General features: G+C 36.7%; 1 protein-coding gene across 2 annotated transcripts in view; it reads left to right on the forward strand.

Annotated features, from left to right (window-relative positions):
* DOCK8 (dedicator of cytokinesis 8) overlaps positions 1-16,829 on the forward strand; it is a 197,068-nt gene that overhangs the window by 71,162 nt on the left and 109,077 nt on the right. For both annotated transcript variants that reach the window (XM_004677620.2, XM_004677621.2), the window contains 4 exons: positions 1,715-1,927; positions 6,878-6,963; positions 12,119-12,185; positions 13,939-14,088. In XM_004677620.2, the coding sequence (XP_004677677.1) occupies positions 1,715-1,927; positions 6,878-6,963; positions 12,119-12,185; positions 13,939-14,088 (516 nt within the window). The remainder of the gene's footprint in view (positions 1-1,714; positions 1,928-6,877; positions 6,964-12,118; positions 12,186-13,938; positions 14,089-16,829) is intronic.

Genomic DNA, 16,829 nt, shown 5'->3' on the forward strand with positions numbered 1-16,829 from the left:
CTAGAAATCACATACATCAAACACAGATTGATACAACTCCATGGTACATATGTATTTCATAAAATTATAGTGTATGCCTTCCTTTTTCATAGTAACAGTACAATAACCTGTGATCACCTTTCTTTTCAATAAATACATGATTGCTTATTTTTAATGACTGTTATAATATGCCATCTTATAAATGTCCCTAAATCTCTAGATGCTTCTTTTGGGGTACAATTAGATATTTTATTATTTTGCTATTATTGTGTTCCAGAGATGTTCTTGTGCTCTTGTTCATTCATGTGGGTATAACCCTGGCATAGGTTATATATGCATATGTATGTATATATATGGATATGTTGATATAATAACAACATAATATATTGTTATATATGTGAAATCACAAACAAGGATCCTTTATTCCATTAGGAATGTTTTAATAATTGGGGTTGCATAACCAATCCAAAGAAGAGGCAAAGAACATACAGCCATGGTAAACAGTGCACCAAAGGAATATAAATGTATCAAGGGAATATAGAGGTGTCTACTATAAACATTTATAGTTGATATACATATGGATATTGATATATATAGGGATATATTATATATATAAATATAAAATATACCTATATATATAATATCATATTGACATCTTTTTAGAGAAATTTGAAAAATTCAGTTCATTTCCTCAAGGCTCCTATAAATTATAAAACAAACAAAATATTAATAATTAAAGCATCAATATAGACTATTGATAGTGCATTCTGTTTAGGTAAAATTTATGATCTGATAGTAACATTTTTATAGGGTAGATAGATATCACAAAAGTATCACAGAGAAATGGTATAGTGGGGTGTCCATTTTAGTAGACTCTAAGGTAATAATGTTTTACTATTAATAATAAATGATTATAGTAGGCCCATCTATATTCTTTTGGTATATTGTTTACCATAGCTGTATGTTCTTTACCACTTCTTTGATTGGATATGCAACCCCAATTATTAAAACATTCCTAATGGAGTAAAGGATCCTTGTTTGTGATTTCACATTGTTTTCCTCAAACATACTGCAGCTAAAACAGACACTCCTAGAATAGCAATGCTTTCTGTTTTGTTCCTTATTCTGAAAATTCCTATAGGAAATCCCACAACACTGTCTTTGGTAACATACTATTTAGCTCTGGAGTTTAGAGAAAGTTTAATTTGGAAAGCTCCTCACAGATTATTTTATTTTCCAGTTTCAAAAACCAGGCTCTGGAGTTGATATTGTAACAAGTTCTTTTACTTCCAAGTTCTGTCTCCTTTCGTTACATCTTATTCCAGTTCTGTTCTGCTTGAGCATGAGACATAAGCCTGGTTTCCAATTTCCAAAAAAGAATACATGCACCAAAAGTTTTGGAGGCATAAGTGCTGTTTCAAACCTTTTCTAATAGCAAGGTTTATTTACATACAAAGATTAAAACTACTTCCTTCCAGGAGGGATGGAGTCATTTAATGTTAGTGTACACATATAGTGGAGTAAAAAATGTAACCCAAAAGTTATATGAACATGTAAAAGACTAAAGAAGTAATAATAAGTAAAAATTTAGGCTCATCAAGCCAAGAAGCTAACATATTATTCTTGTCAAATCCCCAGTTTATTCAGAAATTCCTTGAGCCTTCATTCTTAAATTCCACAGTGGTCTCATTTTAGATCCATGATCTCTCTCACAGAATTATATCTTCTCTTACAGGCAGGTCCCCGTCATATAAACGTGCTCTGTGATGTGTCTGGGAAAGGCCCTCTCACTGCCTGTGACTTCAACCTCCGCAGCCTGCAGCCAGACCAGAGGCTGGAAAACCTCCTACAACATGTGAGTGCCGAAGACTTTGAGAAGCAGAATGAGGAAGCCAGGAGGACAAACCGGCAGCCTGAGCTCTTTGCCCTTTACCCATCGGTGGAGGAGGTGGGTACAGCATTCTTCATGCTAGAGAATTTCTGTAAGGAGACAGAGTCTCTAAGGAGCAGTGTCTGGGTATTTTATCACATGATTTCTGGGGCTGTTTATTTTTCTTTCATTAAAACATTCCTGTGTAATAACACCACCAGTGAGTGATCATTATACAAATGAGATTCCAGTGATCACAACCATGATGTTTATAACACTTTACAAAACACTTTCACTGATACTATCTCATATGATCCTCAGAACATTTCAGGAGTGTAAAGCATTATCCACTCAGTGAGTCAGATCATTCTGTTATTCAGGACTATGTTAGTCAATGAATCTATTAGAGCATGTTCTTCAGTGCTTTTTTTAAAATGACTCTTTATGGAAATAAAATATTACATTATAAAATTACAGGTTTCAGGTGTGCACATTAAAAATTAACATGTGTAACTACTACATCAAGCTCACTACTGAATTCTAATTCTATTCTTCACCAAACAATTGACCCTTTTTTGCCTGATTAATGCACTCCCTTTCACTTTTCCCTTTGATATCCACTAACTGGTCTTATATTTTAAAATACAATTTTTGGGCCCTCCCTGGTGGCGCAGCGGGTTAAAGCGCAGCACTGAGAATCTAAAGCCGCTTCCTCATGAGTTCCATTCCCGCCTGCCCCGGAAGTGACCACATGGCGTGGCAGACCTCTCCTGACCCGCCCGCTGCTCCTCTCAGCAGTGTACTTCGTCGATCTGCCTGTTCTGCTTCCCACTCTGTCTCTGGTGAAGCCTCTCACCGCCCCTGAGCCTCTGGCCTGTACCCCAGTTCTGTATGCACAAATAAATAAATCTTTAAAAAAAAATACAATTTTTGTTTTATTTAGTTAACCCATTGGTTTCTCTTATCCACATGAATTAAATCATAGAATGTTTGTTTTTCTCTGTCTGACTTACTTCGACTAAGCATAATACCCTCTAGGTTCTTCCATGTTGTTGCAAATGTTGGGGTTTCACTTTTCTTAAAACTGAACAGTATTCCACTGTATATCTATGCCACATATTCTTTTATCCAAGGATTTTTATCTTAATGTTCTCTATAAGCAACCTGAAATATCTTCTTTGAGAACATTTCAGACTAAATCAATTATAGCTGTGTTCCTACAGCATAGAATGTGGGAATCTTAATTGTTCATTTCTTTAAATATTATAGCTGACCCAGAAAAATTTGAAAATTTAGGCATTTTGATGGGATAAAGTATGATCATTATTCAAGTCTACATTAGGCGCCTTGTATTTTATGTACTTTATATAATATACTTTTTATATGCTTTATATTAGACTTCTTATACTTTATCCTCTCAGTCTTTTCTTCTGTATGTCATATCTGTACTTTTAGGTCTTGTCAAAGGTTACTGCAATATCTGTGCTGCCCAAACTTTATTAAAAGTTTAATTGCAAGAAAGAAGAGTTGAAGAAATTTTATGTGAAATATATCCCATATCCCCTACCCCTAAATATCTGAAATTTGATCTTTGGATCAAGTAAGACCACTAGGGAGCCTGATTTTCACTCTTTGTGAGGCTGCCACCCCTGTGAAGTGTGTTTGCTAACTTGTCTTACCAATGATCAGCAAAAGGTACAGGTGGGAAAACAGCAGCCCTGATATTATAATATCACATCCACCTTGCAAATATGATTGAGAGCTTTGACCTGTTCATCACCCAGCAAGCACCTTCCCTCAGTGAGGATCCAAAGGAAATTTCCCCTCAAGTCTTTTCCCCTCAAGAAGAATTGTGTCCCACAGAAAAAAAAAACCAATTAGAAATTGTGTGTATCTTGTAATTAACTCTTCTAAATACTCTTCCTACAGTCAATTTTCTGTTCATCTCTGTTAAATCTGGTGGTGTCCTGAATTTATTCAGCTTTCCCTTTTTCTTAGTCTAATTTTGAGACCATGTTTGTTTTCTCATTTATTTTTTTTCCCCTTGGTGGCCTCAAGTCTTTTTTTTTACTGTTAGTGGCCCCAATTCCTTTTCTGAATTATATATTCATATCTAATTCAAATATGAATGAGGTGAATAAATGGTCAGTGTTGTCATCTCCGTTCTTCAGATTTCAGTACTCAACAGACAAATTAAATTATGATAAGGAGCTTCTAATCCATACCACCAAGTTTTATGTTTGCCTGTTATCTAATGACTTCCTGACGAATTAGCACACATAACTGAAATCCAAAGATGACATAAGCAATTACATCTTATCTTAGAGTTTTTCTATTTCCATCTACAACTTTAAAGCTTTTTGCCAGATTTGTTAAGAAATATTAAATCTGGCTAAATTGACTTTCACTTGCTTTCCCCTTCCTGCTAATTCCATTGTGAAACTGCTAGCATGTAATTAGGAGAACCAAAGTGAACCTCAGAAGCAAGAAAATATTAATGAGTCAGAAGGTTCTTCTGACTTCAGTGAGATTGTCATCTTCAGTGAGATTGTCATCTCATTAAAGTTTCCCTCATGGTACTAAAAGGAAAGATATCCAGTCTAAATTGATTAAAAGAATAGACTTTCTGGAAAAAAATTTTATGGCCTTTGAAACAATGCAGAAGCTCAGTTGAAACTGAAAGTTATACTCTAGCAGAGGTCTAAGGAACCTACTTTAGTGAATAGTGAAGAATGCTTTGTAATTAGCACAGCAGTTATTTGTAAATTGGTATGCATAAAATCCTCATGGTCCCTATAATAGCTCTTAACATGTTGAAGCTACACACCCAGAAACTGCATTTGCACTTGTGATTTGTACTTTCTCCAAAAAGTAATATGGAAGAGAAGTAAATCTCTTTCCTCCTATGAGATGACTACTAATACTGATTTTTTGATAGCACATTAAGGAAATTATTTTTATTATCATTACCTTATTTTCCAGGGAGAAAAGTTAGGAAAAAGTTAGGTATTAGATCCAATCAATGACTGGGTTCACAGGATAGGTAAAAACAGAATTTATCTGCTAGATTTTTATGAGGTAGTTTCTTTCCCTGATTTATTCTGACTTTATAAAAGGGATATAATTTATCCCTAAGAAAGATACCTCTATACTCTGATCATAGAAGAGTTCACATTTAAACTCTTTAGCTACAAGTGACAGAATCCAACTAAAACCAGTTAAATCAGGGCCCTCCCTGGTGGTGCAGCAGGTTAAAGCACAGCACTAAGAAGCTAAAGTCACTTCAGCATGAGTTCAATCCCCACCCTGGAGGTGATCCACATGGCACTGTAGACCTCTCCTGGCCCACCTGCTGCTCCCCTCAGCAGTGTACTTCGTCGATCTGCCTGTTCTGCTTCTGTCTCTGGTGCATCCTCTCACTGCACCTGCACCTCTGGCCTGTACTCCAGTTCTGTATGCACAAATAAATAAATCTTTAAAAAAATAAAATAACTGAGATGGAGAAATATCAAACTGACTATTTAGTGACAATAAGAAATTGTTAATTTTTTAGGAGTAATAATGATACTACGAATATGTGTTTTTAAACCCTATCTCTTTTAGATTTCTGAAAACTTTACAGATCAATTTATATGATGTCTGATCCTTTGCTTCTTAGTAATCCAGTATTAAACTAGGGGAGGTAGCAAGTGGAAGTATAGATGAAACCAGGTAGCCTGTGAGTTGTAATTGTTGAAGCTCCATGATGAATAAAGGTGGTTTCTTACATTATTCTCTCTACTTTTATATATGTTTACAATTCTCCAATTAAAACTTAAAAAAGCATAGCTGAGGTTAAATCCAGACCAAAGGTGGTCTTAGAAGTCCTTCAGTGTCTTTACATTGAAGTTTTTTTCCAATAGAAGAACTTCTCTTGCAGATGTGCCTGTTCTGTTTACCCTTACAGTTCCAGCTGCTTAGGTGGGGATCAGCTCTGTGTAGTCATCAAACCCAGAAACTCCATCCACTGAGATGGACAACAGATAAACTCTGGAGTGGGGCTTGAAGGAAAATAGAGTTAAGTAAGGGTGAGTTTTCCACTTTGACTGTTCCACCAAATTGAGCACAAATTTACTAGGATGGCAAGTTTATTGCTACTTGTAAAAATGTTATGGTTGCTGTGAGGCATTTGCTAGGGAGGCCCCATCATTTATAGCTCAGGAAAAAATAGACTTGACTATTCTTTGAATCCTTGTGAGCTCCAGACCACTTATTAGTGTTTGGATAGTCTACTAAAAAGCAGAAATTGAAGTTTTCAGAGATTTGCATTGTTAATGCTGTATATAAGTATAGTATTAAGATATTGAGATAGTTTGGAGTTGGATGTTAAAAGTTACAATAAGGGGTTGATATTTCTCTTTATGTCATTGTTTCTGTGTGGTCAAATTGACAGTTATGTCTTAATTTGCCATTGCTAAGCTTTCCTATACTTAGAATATTTAGCAAGTGCTGGCTACAAAAAGTCTGTACTGAACCTATATTCCACCTAAAGCTCTATCATCTGTTTAAGAAAATAGTGAACAGAGAAAGCACTGTACTGTTGGTGGTACAGATACTTAAAGAACTGTTCTGACTCAGATCTCAAGCATGAAACTCATATATTTACTAGTAAAGCCCTTGACTGGAAAAATATTCTAAATGTACTTAGAGCTGGGGGGAAAAAAAAGTCAACAATAGGTATAAGATTTTGCAATGCCATCTGGTGGATATTACTAAGTCACATCCATGTTCACATTTCCTTCCTTCCTCTCTCCATCTCTTTGTCATAAATGTTTGGCTTTCTAAAATGAAATAAATGCTATAAATGCTGATATTGAAGCTTGGGTGTTGAAGGACATACTGTTATAAAAGTCGAAATATTATTCTGCTAGTAGAAATAAAGCAAATGCCAGTTAACTACTTGAGCAGAGTTCCCTTCCATGGGCTGACTCCATCTGGACTCTTCATGAAAATTTGCTAATGATTTCTTTACAATGTGATTAATACTAGGAGGATGCTGTGGAAATACGTCCAGTACCAGAATGTCCTAAGGAACATCTGGGCAACAGAATATTGGTGAAGTTGCTGACCCTGAAGTAAGTATCAGCAAACATACAAAACCACTACCAAGAGACTTAGCTCACCTCTTAGCAACAAATCATCACTAGAATTTGGGAGGATCTCGCAACATACTTAACAGTGAACAACAGGGAGGTAGAAGAAGCAGATTTTGAAGAATTCTATTCTTTCCAAGCCTTTGACAGTCACTCTATTATAAGAGAATGGCCAAAACTGCTCCCCCTCCCCCCCGCCCCCGATCTCTTTAGGCTCCTGCTATAAGTGCACCCATCCAGTATTTTTATTTTCCTTTATTAAAAGAGAGAGAGAAAATCCAAAACTAAGGTTAGCTTGTAGGTAATTGAGTAAAGAAAAATAACTGTGAAAGTCACTGGTCTGCTGAAGTCATCTCTAACTCATGAGAGATTGAGCTCTAACTCATGAGCTGATTGTCAACTTGTTTTCAAGTTGTTACTCAGTCAGATCAGGTTGGTAGCTTAAATTGGCCCTGGTGGCAGTAAGTACAACATAGAAGCCTGAAAAGGCTGTGGACTACAGCTCTTCTTTCTTCCCAGAGACTTGTTTACTAGTACATCACTGTTGAAACACAGTGATAAATGCAAATAAAATCCAGTCTCAATGCCAGGGGACAACAGGGACTAAAGAGGGCTGATACTAGCTCTTGCCATCAAAATAAACAAACCCATTTTAGTCAATTGTTGTTTTTTCTTTTTTAAGAGAAACTGGAAATCCAGATTTCATGCATAATTTCCTGATTTCTTAAATATTTTCTCGTTTTATCCTCAACTACCACACAATTCAAACAAAGGACATCTACAGTCTGGATTCATGTTGTGGGCCAATTATTTACTACATTCATTTGAAGGCAATTATCTCCAAATGTTTTAATTGCTTATTATTTGCCTTTTTTTAAAAAAAAGTCACATATCCTCTATACATGTTTTTAAATATGTATTTGCATATTAAAATATTATATGCATTCTAAAACATACATAAAGTGATAAATTGTAAAGCAGCAACTAAATAAATCAAAATAAATTATGGTATTTTTCCCTGAACTACAATGGGTTGTCTTCCACACCACAGGAGTGCTTATTTTCTTTTTTTTCCTCTTTATAGACTGCTACTTTAGAAAATAACTTCCTCTCTACTTTAGAAAATAACTTCCTCTATTCTTCCAATCAAAGACTCTTGAAAATGCTCTATCTAGGTATAAGTACAGAAGCATGTGTTTCATTGCTCTTTTGGAAGGATATCATTCTCTTAAAGACAATTCCTGGCCCCTTAAGTAACACCTAGTTTGCAATTAGGGCATCTGGGTTTTGAATTCAAGATTGTGTTTTACCCTGGGAATGTCTCTGGGATTTTAAGTTCTTTTTATAAACAAAGTTGGTGAGCCAAATGGCCTCCAAGTCCCCATATACCATAAAATTCAAATTCTAGTATGCAGCTTCCCAGGTCTTCTTTTCTTAGTGCAGGCCAGCATGATTGCTCACCCAGCTGTGGGGACTCTTGATGTTTAGCCACTGCCCCCTTTCAATTCAAACCTGATAGCAGAGGGGGTCAGGGCCTTTTTTCTTGAACACAGAAATGTGTCACCTAAATTTATATGAAGGAAGGGCCACCAAGGTAAACTCTAGTCCAAGTAAGTCAATCGAGAGTGGGAACCTTCAAACCCTTCACAGGAGACTGAATGGACTGAATGGAAATTCTCTTCCATTCCAGCCTGCGTTGTTCCGGAAGTCCATGCCATTGTCTGAGGCATATACCCACCCCCACAGGATGCACACCAGGCCACTTTTAGATGCAGCAACTATGCTGTTTGGGAGTGGAGGAATTCTTCCTTATGATGCTTGTCACCAAGCTTTCTAGACCTTTCCAATAAGTAAACAGCAGCTGTTCTCACAGGTGGGGAAAAATGGCCACTAAGGTAGTCCTGCATTGTTCAAAAGAAAAAAAAAATATGAGGGCACAGGGATTTCTCCTTATGAGAATTGTGAAGTGCTGTTTTAATCATATTTTCCCCAGCTGCCAAAGCAAAAATTAAGCAGAATTAAGATGTTTTCTCAATGTGCTAAGCCTGTTCACATGTCTTTTAAAAATATCAAGGGCAATATATATATCTACAGCAGAGTGGGACCAAACATATTGTTCTAATTATAAGTGTTTTAAGTGAACTGTGTATAAGAAAGCAGAGTCTTACAGGAAAACCCAGAAGATTAAAATAATAGCAGTAAAAATTTCATCATAATGTTAAAGACACTCATTTATTATGCAGAATATTATTTATGCTGCCACTATGGGTTTTATCAGGCAAGGAATATGAAAAATATTGTCAAGCTCTAAAAATTTTGTTTGCTCTTGAGAAATGCAAAGCCTCAAGCATAAAGAATTAGAATGAAGCCAAATCTGCAAATGTTTGCAACAGTAAGAAAAAGAGATGGAAAAGAAAGTATTTTCTATTTTGAATTTATAAGGGAAAATCTAAAATTTAATTTCATCAATGCAGAATACCTCACTTGAAGGCATTTTTGTATTGGTCAAACTTCAATGCACAAAATTTACACAAGATAATTTGTTTTAAATGCATACTTGGGGATACCTTCTATTACATTTTCCCCTCCATATTCTAGTTTAGTAGATCTTGGGAGATCAAGAAACCTGCATTTTTACAAAATTCTAGTTTTCATCAAAATGCTAGCATCCAGGGACCATAGTTGAAGAAGCACTTCAGGAATAATTTAGGCTCTATGATCAGAAAGGATTGGGCTCAAAATCTGAATGTGCTATTTCCAAACATACTGGCTTCTGACAAATTACTTAATCTCTCTGGACCTGGAAATAGGAATAATACTGTTGTTGTGGAGTACACACGAATGAACAGGTGTAAAGTACCTATCATAGCACAATTGACTAATACTAATTCTCTTTCTTTCTCTGAACTATAGTGAGTTTAATTAACATTCTGTACCTACCTAAGTACATCACAGTAATATTTAGACCTTTGTGAACCAGAGAGCACAAAATTAACTACAAATGGACCATGGTGAGGCAACAGTTATTTAACTTAGGCAGAGTGAACATCCCAATATCAGTGCTATCATAATGACAATAAAAAGACTAAATGAGAACCCTTCCTGGTGGTGCAGTGGGTTAAAGCACAGCACTACAAAGCCAGTCCCCTGAGCACAAGTTCAATCCTGGGCCAGGAAGGTGTCCCACATAGTGTGGCAGACCTCTCCTGTCCAGCTGACTGCCCCCCTCTCTGTCTCTGGTGAATCCTTTCACTGCCCCTGGACCTCTGCCCTATACCCCATTTCTGTATGCATAAATAAATAAATCTGAAAAAAAAAACTAATCATAGAAGTCTGTGACTTTTTTGTGGTAAGATGTACAAAATTATAGTTTGCTGTCTTCACCAGTTTTTTAAAAGATTTATTTATTTATGCATACAGAACTGGGGTACAGGCCAGAGGCATAGGTGCAGTGAGAGGATTTGCCAGAGACAGAGTGAGGAGCAAGAACAGGCAGATCATCGAAGTACACTGCTGAGGGGAGCAGTGGGCTGGTCAAGAGAGGTCTGCCGCACCATGTGCCATCTCCACCTCCAGGGTGGAGATTGAACTCATGATGAAGTTGCTTTAGCTTCTTAGTGCTATACTTTAACCCACTGTGCTACCAGGGAGGGCCTGTCTTCACCATTTTTAAGTGCACAGCTCAGTGGTATTAGATGTTCACATTTCTGTGTAACCACCATGCATTTCCAGAACTTTTTCATTTTCCCAAATTTTACACCCAGTAAACAAATCCCATTCCTTATTCTCCAGTGCCTAGAAACCACCATTTTACTTTGTCTCTATGAATTTTACTAATCTAAGAATATTAATGAAATCACACAATATTTGTCTTTTTGTGACTGATGTTTTTAACTTATATAACATCCACAAGACTTATCCATGTGATAGTGTATGTCTCAGTTCCCTTCCTTTTTAAAGCTAACCAATATTCCTTATATGGATATACTATAATATTCTGTAATACTACAATATTCCTTTTATGAATATACTATATTCATCCCTTTATGTCCATTCATCTGTTTATCAAAAACTGCTTTTATGGACACCTGGTATCTTCCACCTTTTGTTTTTTGTGACTAATGGTAATCATGGATGTTGTGTTTGAAGTACACATATACATTATTTTGCAAAATCTTTACATTGTCAGAAATGGGATGGCAAGTATCCTTTTCTTATTTTACAGATAAATGATTACACCATTAGTCTATTGAAAAGCAACTGGAATTTTAAAAATATATAGTTATTTTTACATCATTCTTCACTTTGTACATTTTTTCATTTCAGTTGCAATCCCCGTGGACTTCCCACCACTAATTCAACCATGTGCCATCACCAGAGTCCCGTGTGCTCTTCCCACCCCAGTTTTGATTCTATTCCCCCCTCCGCTGCCATAGAATATCTCTGGTTTATAGTTGGTTGTTGATTTTAGTTTTTACTTTATTACAATTGCTTTTATTTTTTTTCTAACCCCTTATGCTCCTGCTATGAGTGAAACCATGCAGTATTTTTCTTTTCTCTCTGGCTTATTTCACTAAGCATAATCCCTTCTAGTATGTGGAAGCAACCCAAGTGCCCAAAAATAGATGACTGGAACAAGAAGATGTGGTACCTATGCACAATGGAATATTACTCAGCAATCAAAAAGATGAACTCATGCCTTTTGCAGCAATTGGAATTTTTTTTAACAGCCTGAAAAGCCCCATTCTTTAGAATTGGGTAATGGGGATTCCTATTCTAGCAGTAGAATATAAACTGAAATGAGCCTTTACATTGTCAGAAACTTAATTCTCTGAAAACATAAGAGCTACGATGATAAGAAATGCCTTGTTGGATCAGCCCATTCTCTCCTCAAATGCCACCAACAAGCAATTTTTGGAGGAGAATCTACCATGATAGTAATTAATTAGGGATGTTCCATGAAGCCCCCATATTTCTCCATTAATATCCCTATGTTTGAGTTTCAAATGCATAGAATTATTCAAATATTTCTAGAGACTATTTATACTCTTAACCAGTTTACATAGCCAGCCACTTTCAGGAAATTCAAAATTATTTAAGTTACAATCATAGTGATTTTTATCTCTTACTCTTACAGGTTTGAGATTGAAATTGAGCCTCTGTTTGCCAGCATAGCCCTCTATGATGTTAAAGAAAGGAAAAAGGTAAGGCAGCAAAAATGACCCACTCTGAGGCATACATGTTGTTTATGATTATTTGTATTCATGTTTTTAAGGCTCATCTCTATGAAGCAATGTGTGTGTGTGTGTGTGTGTAGATCTGAAAGCCAGTGACCTCTGATATGCCTAGTTCTATTGCCTTTGCAGTTTTTAAAGGAATGAGCTGGGAAAAGTAGTCTTTTATGTTTTTTGAAGAACATTTAAGTACAAACCTGCTGCAGGTGGTGGCCTGGTTGGAAATAGAGAGAGGAATAAAATAGCAGGATGGCAGATATATGTAAAACACAGCAATTTAAATTCATTTTAATAAGTCTAGCTATGTATGTAATGTTTTCTTAGTTTGGAAATTTTTTTCATTGTGAAATGTTTCATCCTGAATGGAAGGCATCTGTGCAGTAAAAGTCTAAATTTGCCATAGGGTAAAGACTTCACCAATTATTATGTGCTTTTAACTGAAGTCCTTAGGTCAAGGACTAGACCTAAGACTTTTCCGTGAGTGTTTTAGTGCTTAGTCATTTTGCTAACTCCAGAGGAATCCTAAAATAGCAACACCAGAAGAGGACATTTCTGTCCCTCTTTACCCATTACCATTCTGCATTTAAGGAAGTATATATCTCTTGAATAAATACTAATAATCACTGAGGTTGTATAGTTTAGGATCAGTTTACTGCAAAAGCCAAGATACCTTCAATTCCATAATTTAAAGCAGTGTTAGTCATACTTTGTGCTTCCATATTGCCTTGGGAGCTTGTTAAAACATAGGTGTGAGGCCCCACTCTGGAGTTTCTCACTCACTAAGTATGATAGGTCCTATAATGTACATATATAACAGCTTCCCATGTGATGTTGAGCTGTGGGGATCATATTTTGAGAACTACTGGTTTAAAGAAGTGTTCATTTTTGTTTCTTAACAATCCAGGCTGTGCAGGGGTGGGGGAGGAGCCAAGTCAGGAATGATAGGCCACTCAGTCATTTAAGAATCTAAGCTTACAGTGGCTTCTCGTCTTCAATATGAGCTGCTAAAGTCACTCTCTTCATTGTCATTCAGTTCCTGGTCACCCCAAATGGATTTCATCTCACTCTCTGGAATTTCTGTATGAATTATACTTTTACAGCAGCAAGTGACGTATTTTCCTTTTCATTCATCTTTTTTAAGATTTATTTATTTATGCATATAAGAGGTACAGGGATACAGGCCAGAGGTACAGGCTTGGTGAGAGAATTCCCAGAGACAGAGTGGGGAGCAGAACAGACAGACTGGTGAAGTACACTGCTAAGGGGAGCAGTGGGCAAGACAGCAGAGGTCTGTACCATTTGGGTCAGCTCCCTGGTCAGTAATTGAACCTGCTGAAGTGGCTGTGGCTGGCTTTGTAGTGCTGCACTTTTAACCCATTGCGCCATCGGGGAGGGCCCTCATACATTCTTGACGGTAAACTAATTGAAAGCAAAAGCAATGTCCTGCTCTTCTTCAGTGCAATACCTAACATATCACTAACATTCAGGACATACCAGTGTGTTCATAAAAGTCTAAATGTTTCAAGATACATCTCTCAAATGGCTCCAGATATCTAGATATTATGACAAAATATTTATCAGATTTTACAGCAGCCTCTGGTCATAAACTATGTCTGGATTATGCTTATTCCTCTGCTAAAAATTTTTTTTGTGTTCTTTCTCTCATGTTTAGACCATGAGAACAACAGGTGTAATATGGTTTTTGTTGTGCTGGTCATTCTAGATCTCAGAAAATTTTCACTGCGACCTGAATTCTGACCAGTTTAAAGGATTCCTGCGTGCTCACACACCCTCGGTTGCCACATCTAGTCAGGCAAGATCTGCGGTGTTCTCCGTCACCTACCCATCCTCAGACATCTACCTGGTCGTCAAGGTAGTTAAACACAAACTGAATTGTACTTCTGATGTTGCATAATATTTGATTTACCCAGGTAGAGTCTATTTAACAAAGAGGGGCTTGCATGCTTGGGTGAAAACCATGTCAGGTGACCTTTACCTGTCCACTGTGAGATTCACTTTGTTTCCTTCTTAACCCACTCCTGTTCCCTTATAAACATATTCTACATAGGATACTAAAATAACTGTAAGTTTTGGAGTCATGTCCTAGTTTTGAATCCTGGCTTTGAAACTTAGTAGCTAAATTACTTCAGCCATTTCCCTAACCTTTCAGAAACTTAGTTTCTTCACAGGTAAAATGGGAATAATAACACTCTTCTGGATGGTAGTTGTGATTAAAAAATAAATCCTGAAACTCTGGTACCCTCAGGTATCCAGTTGAAATCTCTGACAGAACTGCCTAATGATGTTCACATTTTATAGAGCCTTATGTTAGTGACCCCAAGTTCATGCTCTGACAGTCTGAAGTATGAACTGTAGTTTCTTCACTTTCCCTTTTTATCATCCTATCACTGACTGAGTATGTCTGGTGAAAGTCAAAATCTTTGGGGAAATTATAAAGAAGGATGTTTAAAATAAGGCTGTACTCTGCTGATGTAAGAAAGTCAAGGTTTTCTTTACACACCAAAATGATCAGTTAGATATTAACGACATTGAGGATATTACTTACCTTAACTCAAATAATTTGTCTCATTGACTATCTTCAAATTGTGTGTTGAAAAATTCCAAGTGTTTTGATTTCACAAATACCAAGATTGGAACATCTTCAGTTAACACAGTATCTTATGTCCATAATCTTGATCCCATGGGAAGAGTATACAGAATCCAAAGGATGCAGATGACTAGGAGGTCTCTTTTAAAGAGTGGATATCATTTCATTCTAGTTTCCTTTACACCATTTTATATATATAAAATAATCTGATTACTATAGTTTACTATAGTTTAAGGGAACTTATTTAAGTTTACAGAAAATATAGTTAAAATTCTGTTGGGAAAAAAAGGCACATCTATTGTCTAGCTTTAAGCAATACTAAATGGTGTTGCAAAATTACTAGCTATATAGGAAAATTAGCTTGAAGCCCATTCCAGCAGCCCTATAGTTAAATGCAAAAGTATCTGTTGGCCTGGGAAATAAGACATTCTAATTATGTAGGGTGAAATTTTATTCAAATTCCACCTCTCAATGGATGACTTGTTTTGTCTTTTTTTTTAAATCAATAGTAGTTTGCCAAAAATCAGCAATTACACATGGGTTTCTTTTACTTACTAAATATATTCCCAGATTTACAAATGTATAAATGCATTCATTGCCAAAGACATTCACTCTCTCAGTTGTCCAGATGTAACTAAGAAACTTGAATTGATTCAGTAAAACAGTCCTTAGTTTGCTTCTGATTTGCTCTTCCTTTCTTCTAAATATCATGTTGCTTCTTTCCCTCTAAGTATCTAAGTATTTATACTTATATATTTGTATATAAGAACGTACATATTTCCCTCTAAGTAATAAGTACATGGTGGCATTATATTTAGCTTATCCAGGCAGATTCCATTTAACAAAGAGGGGTTTATTTCTTATTTTTATTCCCAAACTGAACATCAGGATTTTACTATAATTTCAGTAGAGCTACCTAGTTGAGATAAAGCATATAAGCTTGCTCTAAGGTGTTATTTCAGGCTTTATGGTTTTCTCAATTGAGTAATGGAGAGAAACGATGAGAGTGAGTCTATTTAAAACTTTAAAAATGACACACCAGGCCCTCCCTGGTGGCGCAGCGGGTTAAAGCACAGCACTGAGAATCTAAAGCTGCTTCCGCATGAGTTCGATTCCCGCCTGCCCCGGAGGTGACCACATGGCGTGGCAGACCTCTCCTGACCCGCCCGCTGCTCCCCTCAGCTGTGTACTTCGTCGATCTGCCTGTTCTGTTCCCCGCTCTGTCTATGGTGAAGCCTCTCACCACCCCTGAGCCTCTGGCCTGTACCCAAGTTCTGTATGCAAAAATAAATAAATCTTTAAAAAAAAAAATGACACACCAGGCACTTTACCAGCCCCTCCTGAATAGGTGAGTAGGTAGCATCTTTTTAATCTTAAAAATAATTGTCAGGTGATTATATTGTGTTCCTTTCCCCTACCTGCCATGGTTCTGAGAATATGTGCATTTGGCAGGCAAAGGGGTGGTGGTGGTGGGGTGGTCCAACCATAGACTCTAATAGCAGCTCCTTCTCATGAAGCTCCTGAAGTTATCTTGCCCAGCTCAGTGAAGCAAATAGTATCTATTTTTCTGGCTAAATTTGAATTCTCCTGCTTCCAGATTCTGCACCCCACATTATACACTACTACTGCTTGAACTACGGCATTCCCACTTCTTACTTCAGGGTACAAATTAAATTCTTTATCTCTGGTTAATGTTCACTTTAAAGATGTCATTGGATTGCTTGATTTCATGGAAAAATTAACTTCCTTCCAATGCACTGTACAAGTTTCTTGCTGTGAGCTTCAGGACTATAAGAACCGAAAGTCTCATATTCACCACCATAGCTGTTTGTTGAGTGCTACAGAAAAGTTATTCAGTGAATATTTCTTGAATTAACAAGTAAATGACTGCTGACTAACAGTAATACCAGCCAGTCTCTAGTTCAAGGGTGTGTGTCTATGCCCTTGTCCTGGGGTTCTCTCCAGGGGTCCACCTTGTCTTTCTTTTCTTTTCTTTTTTTTTTTTA

This window comes from Condylura cristata, unplaced genomic scaffold (genome assembly GCF_000260355.1).
Source record: "Condylura cristata isolate star-nosed mole 26May11 unplaced genomic scaffold, ConCri1.0 scaffold00006, whole genome shotgun sequence".
NCBI classification, from domain to species: Eukaryota; Metazoa; Chordata; class Mammalia; order Eulipotyphla; family Talpidae; genus Condylura; species Condylura cristata.